This window comes from Lacerta agilis, chromosome 6, assembly GCF_009819535.1.
Source record: "Lacerta agilis isolate rLacAgi1 chromosome 6, rLacAgi1.pri, whole genome shotgun sequence".
Taxonomy (NCBI): domain Eukaryota; kingdom Metazoa; phylum Chordata; class Lepidosauria; order Squamata; family Lacertidae; genus Lacerta; species Lacerta agilis.
The window spans coordinates 57,305,751-57,321,683 of NC_046317.1; the positions used below are offsets into that span (position 1 = coordinate 57,305,751).

Sequence of the window (15,933 nt, forward strand, 5' to 3'; positions counted from 1 at the left end):
TAATTTCTCCCAATCCTCTAATTGTATATTGTGTCCTACATCTTGTGCCCACTTAATCATTGTGGATTTCACCTCCTCATCTTTGGTCTCTCATTCTAATAAAATACTGTACAGTACATCTTTTTTAATAGTTTAAATTTTTCATCTACAATTTCTTTCTGGAATCTAGATATTGTATAACTAAAACCTTTCTTGTTATCTTCTTTAAATATCTCACTTAATTGTCAATATTGCAACCAATCTTGAACATGTACTCTTATTTCATCAAAATCTTTAAGTTTCAATTTTCCTTCTTTCTCCTCTAACAACTCTCTATATGTAGGCCAGACATTTTTTCTATTTATTTTTTTGATTGTTATTATTTCTGTTGGCCCACTTTTGGCCTCCTTAATGTGTTCCAGAGGAAAGTGGAGCAATTTGTTTGGCACCAGCTTGGCTTCAGGAGGCATACAAGGCGCCATCCAACCGTCTTAGGGACTCTGCTCTATATAGGATATACTCATTAGCCTTTTCTTATCTTGAAGATATCCTGCAAGGCAGTGGAGGTTTAGGATCAGATCTTTCCTTCTCCTAGATGGGCTGCCTTCCATGGTTGAGGAGCCCCATCTGTCCCTAATCTGTCTATAGCATACCCTTTTTAAAAAAAGAATGAATGAATCAAGGTTGCATGTGCTAATACTTGTTCTTATATTTCTTTTAGGAAGGCTATGTCCTGCTTTAACTTTTGAGAATGGCAGAATAATAAAATCAACAGACTTGCGACTAGGTGATGAAATAACTCTAGGCTGTAATGAGGGGTGAGTTTTAAGTCAACATTTGTAACACCTTGCTTTGTTTAAAACTCCTGGGAGGGGTTGGTGACAGATGCATGTTAATTGTTACCATATTAAGCATTACTCTTTAAAATCTGCTCTATCTTATAATTATAATAATGGGTGTCCACAGAGAGGGTATGGAGGGGAGTAAATGCTCCAAATAAATTAATAAAGAGGGAACAGATCTACTGTTTCTGGTTGATTTACTACCTAAGCAGTGGAAATTTGTATTCAGATTTTTCATTTTGTTTCCAGGCAGCCCTCTGTTTATGCACATTCAATATGGGTGCACATGTGTATATGCACATTGCGCCGAACCTGGAAGTGACCTGCAAAAACATCATAAAGATGTCACTGAAACATCATGGGGTGGAGTGGGGTGTTTGCAGGGTTTTTTTCAATGGGTTTTAATTATACATGATTTAACCAGCATGCATAGTGCTTCGGAACGTAACCCCAGGTAAACAGGGCTGCCCGTATTTCTCAGTTGGCAGAACCGTTGTCTCTCTGTGGTTGGACTTGGCATCTGAATGTCTTTCCAATCACTACTGAAATCCTCAATTCTTTCCCTGTTTCCGTTTGCTCCTTGCAGCCCTTAAGTGATTGCACTGCTGCTACAAGCCACTTCACAGCTCACTTCACAGAAAAACAATATGCCACGATAGCACCATTAACATTAGACTACACTTCAGGGTTGTCATATATTACTCTTAACTTCTCCCTTTCTCCAGCAAAATAGCAAAATAGATACAAGAATATTTTGCGGGGCTTGTTTAACCCACACTTTCACAGCCACAGTCTTGCCCCTTGCAATATGGTAAAATAATGATGGGTTTTATAGATAGTGGTGTTGATAATGTGTTTTTTTTAATGGTGATCAAGGGTGGGGACTCGCATAGTTTTAATGAAATAATACATGTTTAAAAGATAATGAATTACTGCCGTTACTGCTCCCCTTTGTTTTTAAGGTGACATGCCACTCCCCTTCATAGCGCAGTGCAAAACCCTCATTAGATACCTGAATTGTATTTCAAGTAGTTCATATTGACCTGAAGAAGTGCACTATAATGAAATTAGAAAGCCCAGGCTCTCTTATGAAAGCACTACAGCCTGTTATCCAAGCTATCAAGGTTTTTATGTTGGTATGACTTTATCTGGGCACTCTTTTTTTTAAAAAAAGTAATAATTCTGTATTGTGAAGTGAAATGAATTGCTAGGATGTTTCAACTTAGACTGACAGCAACCAGAGACAAGACTTTTCAGTTGCAGTACCCCATCTATGGAATCCTCTCTTCAGGAAACTTCTCCTGACCCTATTTTTGCAACATTTCAGCAACAAGCAGAGACCGTTTTAGCCAGGTTTATTGAATATTACTTGAACAGATTTTAATCCTACTGCTGTTAATATTCTTACTGATATGTTGTTTCTTTCTGTTTTGAACTGGTAGGTGGTTGGTTCCATTAATTTCTTTTTGTGTCAACTAGCAGAATGGTGACACTTTAGGGGAGAGTATAGTCTAAATAAGGTACTGTATATGTACTGGCTAAGAAATATCCTCTATCTGCACGCCTACACCCTTTGCACTAAAATATAAGGTTTCTCTTTCCCTTTAGGTACAGAATAATAGGCGAAAATATTCTTCGATGTACCCTTATAGACAGCAAGGTTAATTGGAATAGAGATGTTCCACTTTGCCAACGTAAGATGATTTGTTAATTCTATCTTATTAAGTTTAATCTCAATGTGTTATAGTGTGGCTCTGTTTATTTCAAATGTGTAAGTGTCCTCAACCGATATGTAAAACTCAGGATACTTTCTGATCTTGTTCCAGATACTCACTATAATTGTTGTTTCCAACCAGCTGACTGTATTTGTAGCTTTTCCCAGAGCAGGAAATTTGTGCAATGAAATAACATATGTTAGTTGACAAAATCACATGTTACTGGGAATTCATGAAATTGGTATTAGAGGAGGTAGGAGTTAGACACATAAGATATTAGAGCAGGGAAGAATGTTGGACATATCATTCCAACCTCTGCCATTCCTTGCAAATTGGTATGTTTCATCAAGAACCTTACAGAGCCTGTTCATTAAGCAACTTTTCAACGTTCCTAGAAACAGAAAGGATTTGTCCCTCTCAATCTAGTATTGTAAGTTTTAGTGGAAGTAATGGAAGCAACTTTGCTTCATTGTCATTATTCGGATAGGATCTGAGGGAATAAAGCAGTGTATATAGAACATCCACACATCACCAATCCCAATTTGTACTCGCTATCCATTTGTGAAAGGGGTTAGTTTGAGGACCACCAGAAGATCCTCTTCTCTGTGGTGATCTTGTATAGGGAGGTAGAGAACCATCCCTGGAGGAAAAGTGGGATAAAAATATAAAAATAAGCAGATTAAAGAAATAAAAAACGATTAGACTTCAACATATTCCATTTTTTTTACCTGTGTTTCTTGGGCTCACCTTTCGGCTTGGGTGTTTAAAACTTAACAATGGCCTGTGAGGAGTCTGGATTTGTGTCATCCACTGGTTGCCCCACATCATTTTTGGGGACCTATCTTCTTCTGGAGTTAGTATTCCACATGTGTATGGCTTGAGGAGGAATTGGCCGAATTATGTACCTTGATTACTGGAAGCCTCCTGAAACATCATTGAACTTTTCAGCCAAAGCAGTTCATTCTTGGCAACTTTGCATAGCTACAAGTGGCTTTGACGGGTAGGAATGTTCCTTCCTCCTTCCAGTGGTTTTCAGGGGTTCAGGCTTTGTTATTTCTCTGTGTTCAGCTGTGAAGGCAGCCTTGTCTCCATAGACATACACGGGGAGAAATAAAGGCTGTATCCCTGGTAATAGTGAGGAAGCTGAAGAAAGTGGAATCCCTACAAAGGTCTCTTGGGGCCACAAGGACCTTCCTGGGGAGCACGGGTTCCTGCTCAACTGTTTTCAGAGGACAGCTTTTATTCCCTGGTTTTACTGCCTCCATAGATTTCCATGAAGAAAATAAAGCCCCCTGCAAAAATAAAATCTGGGAGGGAGTTTTCTCCATCAAGGAACCTTGGGGCAACAGAGTTCTTGGTTGTGGGTTGGCTTTTTTGGTGTACTATTTACCCCACCCCTTTCAACAGCTTCCTTGATAACTTTTTTAGAGCAGTCCCTGCTCTGAAGTTGGCATGGGAGCTTCCCCTGTGAATATTTAGGGGCAACCTTCTTCATAGAAGACCCAGTTTGCTTTGGAGGAGGTGGAATATCTTCAACCCACTGTTTCAGTGTTTGGGTGTCATCCAAAATGGATGCATATGCCTATAAAATGTAAAGGTAAAGGTACCCCTGACAGTTAAGTCCATTCGCGAACAACTCTGGGGTTGTGGCGCTCATCTCGCTGTACTGGCCGAAGGAGCCGGCGTTTGTCCGCAGACAGATTCCGGGTCATGTGGCCAGCATGACTAAGCCGCTTCTGGCCAACCAGAGCAGCGCACAGAAGGAAATGCCATTTACCTTCCTGCCGGAGTGGTACCTATTTATCTACTTGCACTTTGACATGCTTTCGAACTGCTAGGTTGGCAGGAGCATATGCCTATAATAAGTATCAAATGATTACTTTATAAAATGAAACATCTTTTTAATGAAAATAAATGTAGTCCAAATACCCCGCTAACAGGGATGCTCTTGTAATTGTAGTCTAACTGAACTGTAAATGTTGCTTCTGCTTCCCAGGAATCCCCTGTTTCCCCCCTCCTGACATTGCCAATGGCGCACACACTGGCAGAGGTTTGGATGAGTTTGACTATGGCACAGCAGTAACGTACACCTGTAACCCTACTTTCTCCCTTATTGGAAGCCGAACCATTACATGTTCAACTGCTGCAGATGGTATAAATGGAGAGTGGCGTCCTGCTGCACCTGAATGTAAAGGTGATGGAAATTTATGATTAGTAGCTTCCTTGTGATACGTTAATGTAAATAAAGTTCTTGCTAGAATGAGCTATATTTGTAAGCTGGTACACAATGCTGCTGCTGCTATTCAGCCTCTGAGGTTTTCAGTGGGATTGAGATGCAGTATGAGATATGCAATAGCATTGCCCCCTCAATGAGTAGCTTGTTTTAACCTGAGTCATTTTGAGGGAAGCTTATGGCCTGATCCAGTCAAGGACGGCCACTATAAAGTCACATTGAAAACAAAGAAACTTAGATTTAGTTGTGAGTAATTTATTCCATTACAGTGGTACCTCTAGATACGAACGGGATCCGTTCCAGAGCCCCGTTCGTATCCTGAGAAGTCCGCAACCCGCAGCGCCGCTTCTGCACACGCGTGGGTCACAATTTGGTGCGTCTGTGCATGTGTGTGACATCACTCTGTGCATGCGCGACCCGCCAAACCCGGAAGTACTCCGTTCCGTTACTTCCGGGTTCGGCGCGTTCGTATCCCGTGCCGTTTGGAACCCGCAGCGAACGCAACACGAGGTATGACTGTAGTTTGATTTGCACCTAAGCATTACTACCTTTAGCAGGAATGGATTGTTGTGCTCAGAGTACAATGAATAATCAAAATACAGTGGTACCTTGGGTTAAGAACTTAATTCGTTCTGGAGGTCCGTTCTTAACCTGAAACTGTTCTTAACCTGAGGTACCACTTTAGCTAATGGGGCCTCCTGCTGCCACCATGCTGCTGCCCTGCGACTTCTGTTCTCATCCTGAAGCAAAGTCCTTAATCCGAGGTACTATTTCTGGGTTAGTGGAGTCTGTAACCTGAAGCGTCTATAACCCAAGGTACCACTGTAATATAAATTTCCCACAATTATGGAGGGAAGACTATTAAGTAGTAATTTCTATTCTTGCAGGGTTTTCGTCCTTTCTGTTTTTTGGCTTTCCACATTCCAAGGGCTTTTTGTGCAGTATCTGTACTAAACAAAAATGCTTTGAGAAGAAACCAGTAATCACTAAAATACATAATAACCTAATGTTACCCCTTAGTATACAGGCATAATACTATATGCTGCATTTCAGCTTCATAGGAAATGACTTGCATATGTGAGTTGATTTTTTAAGAACAATACTCAGTAGGTAGAAACTGTCAAGTATACCTTGGTGGAATCACTTCAGCAGATGGTCTGTGAGCCAATCAATAATGCTGAAACTAAGCAGATTTGGGTCAGATCTGGGTCAGTTCAGTGCCGAGATGGAAGGAAGGCAGGTTATAAATGTACTAAACAAATTTAACATCCAAATCTGAGGCACTGTGTAACCTGGTCCAAAGTTACAGAGGGCTTTAAATAGTTCTTAGCAATTTCTAGAAAGCCGTCCTTGAAGTGCGACCCAGACTATTTTATGGAATTGTAATAATATAATTGCAGGGACAGTGGTTACTGTTTTTAGAGGTTAGTCTTTTGAGTCTTATCTGATTTTATCACTTTAATAGTTTATCACTTTAATAGTTTCTGTCTTTGAAGCAGTTTATAGACCTGTCAAATAAATAATGTAATATAATGAACATTATATATTTTTATTCAATCAGTTACAGTGGAACCTCTACTTATGGACATAATCCGTTCCGAAGGTTCATCCACTGGTCAAAACGGTATGCTAGAAGAGCCGTCTTGTGCGCGTGCGCATTTGGCGGTAGCGCGCTTCTGCACATGCACAGATGGTGGCAGCCGCTTCTGCGCACATGCAGATGGCTGAAGCTGCTTCCGTGCAGGTGTGAATTGCGGCAAAACCGGTGTTTGCTTCCGGGTTTGCAGCAGACCCAACTTGGCACGTCTGCAAGATGAGGCGTATGTAAGTCAAGGTTCCACTGTAGTTGTTTGAAGCCACAATAAGTGGAATCATCTTGTGTGTCCACTTCCAATTTGGAATATGCAGATTCTGTTAAAAAAGAAAACATTTTGCCAAATTTGGGTGGTTCTTGGTGGTTTGCAAGTATAAAGTCCCTGCTGCTTCTTTGGTGGACACAAATCTACCAAACCATTCCACGTATTGAATTCTATATTGGTAGTCCAATCAAAAAGAGAGCAATGCAAAAAGTCAAACAAAGAAGCCACAAACAGAAAACTCATTCAAGTTAGTACAACAGGACAATTTCAGTCTTTAAATGTCTTTAGCCAGGCTCCTGTAGATATACAGTGGTGCCCCGCTAGACGGAAATAATTCGTTCTACGAATTTTTTCGTCTAGCGGTTTTTTCGTCTAGCGAAGCGGCAATGACAGCCGCGCTCCGCTAAACGAAAAAAAAAAGACGAAAATTCAATGCGTGGAATTCAATACATGGAATGGTTTGGTAGATTTGTGTGCGCCGTTTTTGTGCTGCTGATTGTATACTGATTTACTACGAGTATTGGCAGCATAGGTTTATTTTTTCAGCTTCTTTGGTGGAGACATTGGCCTGGTTTGCATAGAAGCCACTGTTTAACAAGTCATAAGTAAAGTATGAATTATCTCACAGATAATAATGCAAACCGTTGTTTGCTTTTCCAGTTTGCTTTGTTTTCCAGTATTTCTTCCATCTTTGCAGTTTGGTGAGTGTCTGAGATGGGGTGGCCAAACAAGCCACGGTTAAGAAAAGGGTGCTGCACCCACATGTAATGCCAATCCACAGTTAAAACAAACTGAACTTTAAACGCACCTAAATCATTGTGCGTGGTTTAATAACCCATAAGTTAATTAACAAGTATCTTTTAAAATGCTGTTCATCTCTTTTTAGTTGTCAGCTGCCGTAGACCCTCTATTGAGAATGGAAGATTGACAACTACATTTCGAGCTACATATGAATATAATAATCTTATAATGTATGTTTGTGAACATGGACACACTCTGGTGGGGAGTGGCAGTAGTAGATGTGGGGCTGACAGCATATGGCATCCTCCTCCTCCAAAATGTCTCAAGGGTAAGTATCACAAGGGCTCTTTGGGAGTTAAAGCAGGGTATTGTGTTGCATTTTAATGCAGAACATCTTTGCCTTCTCTCTTTTCTCACAGGTATTTTCACCACCACTGTTGCTACTGCCTATCCAGATAAAGGTTATGGAAATACAACTTCTAACACAGGTGAATTAGAAAAAAATGGGACTCCAATCTCTCAATTTTCAGTTTGTTTGTTTTTTTATCTTGGGTCAACTGCTTCAGCTGCAAAGTGAAGTAAGCCATCCTGCATGATCAAATCAGGAGTTCAAAAATTTCCAAAGCATTTATATTTTATGTTTTAATTGAGCAATATTTAATTATTAAAATCTTTGTAAGTGGTTTACCAAAAATATACATTAACTAGGGGCTGTGCCCTTACTTGTGTTGCTCGCCAGCCCTGTGTGCCTACCTTTCAGACACTACCTATCTCCCGCATGCTCCCAGCTCCTTACATTCTGCAGTAGCATCTGGTGAGGCAGTATGGGTGGGGCTTAGTTGCTTTCCTGACTTCTCAGGTCACAGCCACTTGTCAAGATGGGGTAGAATGAGGTGCAGGGATCGTGGTGTCTGGTTGACCTCTTTGGAGCTTGTTTCTCCAGTAAGCAGCAACCAGCTCGTGGTATTGGAAAGTGACTTTCCCCTTTCACTACCCATTCCACATGCTTGGGTGACCAACTCACTCACTGTGCTAGCTTGGGCTGCCTGGCACCAACAGGCAGGAGGTCAAAAGCCAGAAGGATTTTCTCTTCTTCACCCTCCCCACCTTAGCCCAGAGAAGAAAGCCTGTAGTTTTGAAATGCAGGTTTCCTTCTCTCCAGAGTGGTAACAATGTGGACCTAGCAGCGGCAACTTCCTGGGCAGCTTGCTTGCTTTGCTCACTCCACCAGCCTGCTCAGACATTTCTTTCCGCCCACTGCTAGTGATGTGGGTAGTAATGGTCACATGTTCTGCTTGCTTGAGGCTTCCCTCATCATGTTTAAACTTTACTGCTCATGTGCACTTGGTCACCAGCCCAACGATGTACAAGTGCAAATAAAGTGTTATAGAGAAGGTACAGATAAAATAGATGTTAAAAACAAATTGGCCTATGAAAAATTCAAAATACAAATAAGATCGGCAGTTTAAAAAATATACATGTTAACTTTCTAAAGCTTATTCCACAGACAATATCATGAGAAAAACCTGTTTGTGTGAATCTCATTAATGGTACCCCATACAGAATTTTCTGACTATTAATTTTGAAAGAAGGCATAAATGCATTAGTAGTCAGCACCTGAGAGTGAAAGTGGGGAAAACATGAAACTGGTAAACAATTTCTTTTTACTCTCATGGAATTATATTTATTATAGAAATTATGTACTGCTCTTCAAGATAAATTTATAGGTCTGTTCGTGTGTTTGGTCATAGTGTCTTGAGCTCAAGGTGCATAGATGCAGAGGGAGATAGAAATGCCTATACAATTTAAATCATTGTTCCACCTAGCCTAATGTGGTTTGGTGTGCTCTGACTAGCAACAGCTTTTCAAAGGCTTTTTTTGGAGTAAATACTTTTCTTAGTCCTGATACACAGTGTCCTTTAGTTGGGAGGCTATGATGGGCCTTAAAAAAAGACAAAGCTGAAGGCTTTGATGTTGCAGGTTCTCAGTGATATGTAGGCTGCCTAGTAAACATTAAAGTTAAAAGCTTGCAGGCAGAAATTTAATTTTAAAATAATAAAATTTAGAAAGGGTATATGGCAGGTCCTCTACAATATCGAGTTGTTGGTCTCCAGATGATGTTGGACTCATAAGTCATATCATTGATCATGCTACTGCTGATAGAAGTTGAAGGGCCACATTTTCCACATTCTTGCTCTAAACTAGCAGTGTAAAACATCCAGCCCAGCCCCAATGATTAGCAAGTTTGACTACCTTTCACACTTGGCCTTTGAAGGGAGATAAGGATCTGGCCCACTGATTGGATCCAGTTTCCCACATCTGATGTAAATTCATTGGTGGTGGTGGCGATCTGAAAAATTTCTCCTTTTCATTCCACCCATCCTTCTGCATGGCGGTGGCTGCTGCTGCCTGGGATGCTTGCTTGCTCCACTCCTCTTACTCCGCTGGAGTGCTCAAATGTTTCTCTCCTTCATTCTTTCACCCCTACCCACACAATGCTTGTAGTGGTTGCAACAGCAACAGTTGCTTACTCTGCTTACTTAAAATCCGATGTTAAAAACAAGCCAGCTTTTAATTTTGAAAGGGCATAAATGGAGAGCTGTCAGTACTTGAATGTTGATATCTGTCTCTTTACACAGCTGGTCCAGGAATTGGGGGGGGAGGAGCAGGAGGAGGAGGTGACACCCTGGACCCTGAAATTGGTAAACATTTGCTTTTCACTGTTATTGGATACATTTTAAGAAGTGAGGAGTGAGCAAGAATTGAGTTTGTGGATAGAACCAGAGTGGAGGAAATGGACTCTTGTCAATATTTACTGCTGATAAGTCAGCAGAGAGAGGATTAATTTTATTAGAAGAATATCGTGAGGAGACTTGGGTATATGGTAGTGCAGTAGTCGTTTTGAAACACTGGAATTGCACACCTTAAGAAGAACCTGCAACAGAATGTTGTGGTGTGTGCCCTTCCTTTTGAAAAAACTGCATGTTCAGAATTTAGCAAGCTATTTACCCCAGTCATTGCATTCCATTTCCCTTGTACTGTCCCATGTTATGTTTTTCTTTTCCAGCAGTCACTCTATTCAACAGCTACTTGGCTCCCTCATTTCTCATTAGTCTATTTTGAAGGGGTTTCCTCTTTAGTTTTTCTTTCTCCAAGCATGCCAATATTTCTCTGTTGTTTCTCAGTGGGTGTTCTGACTGCAGTTACAGTCCACACTCAACAATCTGAGTTTGCTTTTAGGAGTGATTAAGGCAAACAGGGTTGTAGAAGTTCAGTGATAGTGCTAGGTGAAACTGAAATGAAAAAATGTCATTGGGAAAGCTAATGTACAGGAAATTGTGAGAATATGTCTTGTGGAAGAAGTGGAAACATTTGTTCTGTTTTATCATTAGATGTAAATTTTATAAAGAGAACATTTGCTCCTTAAGCTTCTAATGCTTCTGAGGAGCTCAGATGCCTTCTGACTGCTTAGTCAAATATAATCCAACCCCCAAGTTCACTACTACTACTTATTAAAAATGCTGAATTTTCCTTTGGACAGCTTCAGCAGCAGACAATCACTCAGGATTTTTTGAGGGTAAATGCTTTGAGTTTTCCCCTCCATTTTAGTTCTTTGTGGGGCCTTTTGCTGGTTTACATGCTAGAAGATCCCTTAGGAATGCCTGGCTTTATGTGAATTGTGTAACTTGTGGAATGTTTTTTTCTGTGCATCAAGGCATTTCTTTTATTGTGTAGGAAATTCAGGCAAAGCTTTCCAGTTTCCTTTGCTTTTCTTTAAAATTTTCTATACTGCTTTTCATGAATTCCAAAACCAGTGTTTTATAAACTCCCTCTTTTGCATAGGATCTACACACAGTCCAGAGACAAAGCCGCCCAGAGATGACACAGGTAAAGCTGAAAGGTGGTGGTGGTAGTGACAGCAAATTAATCAGCTTGTTTTTAGATTAGCTATTGCGCTTCTATTGCAGGGTGTGGCAGCTTGTCTATAATAAGAAATTCTGAGCTGAGAATGGGAACATTCCATTTGAGAAGGCAAGGTGACGTAGGGGAGGATTTCCTGTCTTGTGAATTATTCCAGGAATGTTTCTTACTTAGTCCTTACTAATCAGCTTGTTAGGCGGTGGCAGAATGAGGGAGGAAGGATTCTGCGTGTTAGACTCCAGTGACACATCTCTGTATAATTTCTGTGGCCTTGGTGTCTCTTCCTTGTAGTTCTGAAGGTGAGGGGAAAGATCATATTTGCTGCTTAGTATCTGGAGACACTGTTTGGCAAACAAGTACCCATAAGAACATAGGAAGTTGCATTCTACACAGACAGTTGGTCCGTCTAGCTCAGTAATGTCAACACTGCCTGGTAGTTCTCCGGGTTTTCAGACACAGGACATTCTGAGCTCTGCCTAGAGATGCTGGGCATCAAACCTAGAACCTTCTGCATGCAGGACAGGTGTACTACCACTTAACTATGGCCTTTGCCCTTTAGATTTCTCTCCTTAGTATAAAGTGGAAGGGATTAAGCTGGTAAGATTAGTTTGTTTTCTGAAACTAAGTATTTCTCTTGAGAGGCTTTCATACCATAAAGTTCAACTTGCATATAAATCCTCAACTGAATATATCACCATGGTTGGTTTGTTGTCCCATGAATTCCCAGTGCAGTTCTAGAATTAAGTTTGACTTTGATTAAATCTGTTATAATTGTTCTCTTCAGTTCTGTAACTCACCGTAGCTAGACATGATGGTTGCACTCCAAAAGCCCAAGCAATGTGTTTCCTAGGTTTTGTGTGCTGTCCATGGGCTGTGCCAGTGGGCTTCTTCTCATTATCAAGAAGAGGATTTCTGAGAAGGCTGTAGGATATAAAAAAAACCTGAAATAAGAGAAGGTTGTCTTTTAGACAAATGTTGACAAACAATAACAATGGTGTTTCAACAAGCCCTGTGCTTGTTAAAGCAGAGGCAGTCTCAAATGTGGTTTTGGACAAGCCCAGGGACTTAAATACCTACACCAAGGCCCTTTGACTGGGAATTTATGCCTTCCAATATATGTCCAGCCATAAGGCTTTCTAAAATTAGGTCAATGGGCAGGACATACCTTCAGTTTAGTTTTTGCCTATGAGGGTAGCCTAGATATTGGGGAGCGGGTTCATTTTACCCCATTGTCATGGTCACACCATTTTCATATGACCTACTATCAGAGAGTGATGGAACCTGGAGCTTTTTCCTGAATGCTCTGGGGCATATTCCAGCAGAGAAAGCTGACAGTTCCACCAAAGCCATCGTCTCCCAATAGAATGGTGAGATGAAACAGGTGGTGAACATGCTCGCCCCCAAATTTCCTCGTCGTGGAATCAGAATGGTATTCTGGGGAACTTGGGGCTATGGAACAAGGGTGATGAAGACTAGAGCACAAGAGCTCCAAAGCTAACCAAACACTGCTTAATGGTTGGAGTCACAGAGTCCAGAGAGAAGCATTGGAAGTGTGTTTTTGGGCTTCCTGGCACTTATGTTACAGGGTGCTGTTATGATATTATTATAAGCCGAGCTGCAAAAGCCTCAGCAGCGAGGCTCACATGACTGTGTCTGTTTTTATCCTGTGGGAAAGCCACTAGTCCTTCCAGCTTTCCCACACACGTGATGTTTTGTACTTTACTATTGTACTTTACTTTCAGTTCTGGCTCTGAGATGCCGGACACGCTTTTATGCTCAGCTCTGAGTATCTGAGCTTGCCAGCAGAGACATACTCTGCATTTTATCTACAATAAAGTAGTTTTAGCCTTAATGGCTTGTGTGTATTGTTCTTCATGCTGGAGAGCAATCGCATATTATTTGCGTGCTCCTGGACTCGAGTAGCCAGGAGGGCACGCAGGCTTCGTCCCTACCTGGGGGTCAGTCTCACAACTTGCCCCAGCGGGACGCGTCATAACAGGTGCCACAGGAACCTATTTTGTCCATAATGCTATTCAGTATCTATGTGAAGCTGCTGGGAGTGATCATTAGGGGTTGGGGCAGGCAAGGTGCCAACACTATACTCATGAGGCTCACCTCTGTTTCTCTATAACATCTGAATCAGTGTTGTTGTTGTTCAGTCGTTCAGTCGTGTCCGACTCTTCGTGACCCCATGGACCAGAGCACGCCAGGCACGCCTATCCTTCACTGCCTCTCGCAGTTTGGCCAGACTCATGTTAGTAGCTTCGAGAACACTGTCCAACCATCTCATCCTCTGTCGTCCCCTTCTCCTTGTGCCCTCCATCTTTCCCAACATCAGGGTCTTTTCTAGGGAGTCTTCTCTTCTCATGAGGTGGCCAAAGTACTGGAGCCTCAACTTCAGGATCTGTCCTTCTAGTGAGCACTCAGGGCTGATTTCTTTGAGAATGGATAGGTTTGATCTTCTTGCAGTCCATGGGACTCTCAAGAGTCTCCTCCAGCACCATAATTCAAAAGCATCAATTCTTCGGCGATCAGCCTTCTTGATGGTCCAGCTCTCACTTCCGTACATTACTACTGGGAAAACTATAGCTTTAACTATACGGACCTTTGTCGGCAAGGTGATGTCTTTGCTTTTTAAGATGCTGTCTTGGTTTGTCATTGCTTTTCTCCCAAGAAGCAGGCGTCTTCTAATTTCGTGACTACTGTCACCATCTGCAGTGATCATGGAACCCAAAAAGTGAAATCTCTCACTGCCTCCATTTCTTCCCCTTCTATTTGCCAGGAGGTGATGGGACCAGTGGCCATGATCTTAGTTTTTTTGATGTTGAGCTTCAGACCATATTTTGCGCTCTCCTCTTTCACCCTCATTAAAAGGTTCTTTAATTCCTCCTCACTTTCTGCCATCAAGGTAGTATCATCAGCATATCTGAGGTTGTTGATATTTTTTCTGGCAATCTTAATTCCGGTTTGGGATTCATACCTTTATGCAGTAGTGGGATGGGTGAGGGATAATAAACAGATATTGAACCCTGGCAAGATGAGGTACTGTGAGTGAGTTGTCTTTGTCTGAGAAACTGATCAGTTGCCTGCCCTTGATGGGGTAGCGTTCCCTCTGAAGGAGCATGTATGCAATCTGCAGGTGCTTCTGGATGCAGCTTTGTCACTGGAAGGCCAGGTAGCTTCAGTGGCTAGAAGTGCTTTTTATGGCAGCTATGACTATTTGTTTTTTTTTTTTTATCAGAATTTATTGACATTTTCACAAAATAACACAAACCCAACCCACACCTACAAATATCAAAACAAATACAAATACACATAATGTCAGGATTCTTCTTCTTATCTGTATACCTTATTAAAAAAAAAATCCTAGTTCCAAATCTTGACGCTAGACTTCCCCCGCCTGTACACCTTCGGTTTTAAAACAATACACTATTTCCTTAACAACTTTTCTCTATAAAAGTTTACCTTTACTTAAAAAAGAAAAAACACCTTTGTCTAATTCTTTACATTATAACCTAAAACTTAACCAAATATTCTTCCAGCTAAACTTATTTCTTCTATCATTTATCATGCTGCTTTTAACTTAAGCTCAATATCTCCTTACTTATTTAACATAGACTTATAATTAACAAACTTCACACTCCGATTTCGGATACCATGGCAGACCATCTGTATTATACATTAATTAATTCAACCCACTCCCCTTCTGTCCATTATCTTCTCCTGTCCTTCACCAGAACCAGATCTCCAATTATATTCTTCTAAATATCCACAGATCCAGGTTGCAACCACCACAAACCCTGCATCGAGCTCCAAGATGTTCGACCTCTCCATTCTGAGTTTCTCCGTGCCTTTGTGCCATGCTTCTTCTTCTTGTAGAAATCTTAATTCTATGTCTCTCGACCCCGAGCTGCCACCTCGGAGTCTGGATATTAAAAATCTTTCCGTTCCAGGGTTACTGTCACCCCCTGAAATCGGTCCCTGTTCCATTCGGATTTGCTCAGCCATCTCCAACCATCGTTCCAACACATCTTCCAACTCTTTGCAGAAGTCTGTTTCCATTGAATAAAACTTTCGAAAAGCCTCCTCTGTGGAAAACATATTCTTTCCATTTATAATCGCACTCAAGGCTCTTAGTTTTCGATCAAGCAGTTCCAGTTGAAAGACAGTGAGTTTTTCCTCCTCCTCCCAATCCTTCAATGCCAACGTAAGCGCGAAGCCCAACATCTTCGGGGGGGGGGGGAGGTGGGTATCAAGTTACGTTTCCTGTCTTTTCCTTCCTTTGTCTCAATTTTTTCCTACGCAGGTCCAAATCGCCGCCATTTCTTCCGATCCCGGAATATAAAGACCAAAACTTCAAATGGAGATTTTTTTCCTCAGTTAACCCCCAAAAGGAGATCTCAACAGGCTCAGTTCTCAAATTCCAAATACTTTCTATTGATTGTTGTAACAGCAGTCACTTAAAGAGTTAATTTCTTTCACCACCCGAAGGGAGAGAGGCGGGCTGCCTTTCTTCTTCTTAATCCCAGAGCTTTCCCGGAATACAAAGAGTCAGTTAATTACTCACAGCTTCTGGTTTCTTAGCAACTCCTTAATGACAGGTAGAACAGAGACGCTCATCACGGACTTTGCCGCCGCATGTA

General features: G+C 41.4%; 1 protein-coding gene across 1 annotated transcript in view; it reads left to right on the top strand.

The window, feature by feature from the left end:
• CR1 (complement C3b/C4b receptor 1 (Knops blood group)) overlaps positions 1 to 15,933 on the top strand; it is a 97,211-nt gene that overhangs the window by 35,963 nt on the left and 45,315 nt on the right. The window contains exons 9-15 of the mRNA XM_033153971.1: positions 701 to 797; positions 2,430 to 2,515; positions 4,533 to 4,730; positions 7,515 to 7,697; positions 7,789 to 7,857; positions 10,009 to 10,071; positions 11,213 to 11,257. Of these exons, the coding sequence (XP_033009862.1) occupies positions 701 to 797; positions 2,430 to 2,515; positions 4,533 to 4,730; positions 7,515 to 7,697; positions 7,789 to 7,857; positions 10,009 to 10,071; positions 11,213 to 11,257 (741 nt within the window). The remainder of the gene's footprint in view (positions 1 to 700; positions 798 to 2,429; positions 2,516 to 4,532; positions 4,731 to 7,514; positions 7,698 to 7,788; positions 7,858 to 10,008; positions 10,072 to 11,212; positions 11,258 to 15,933) is intronic.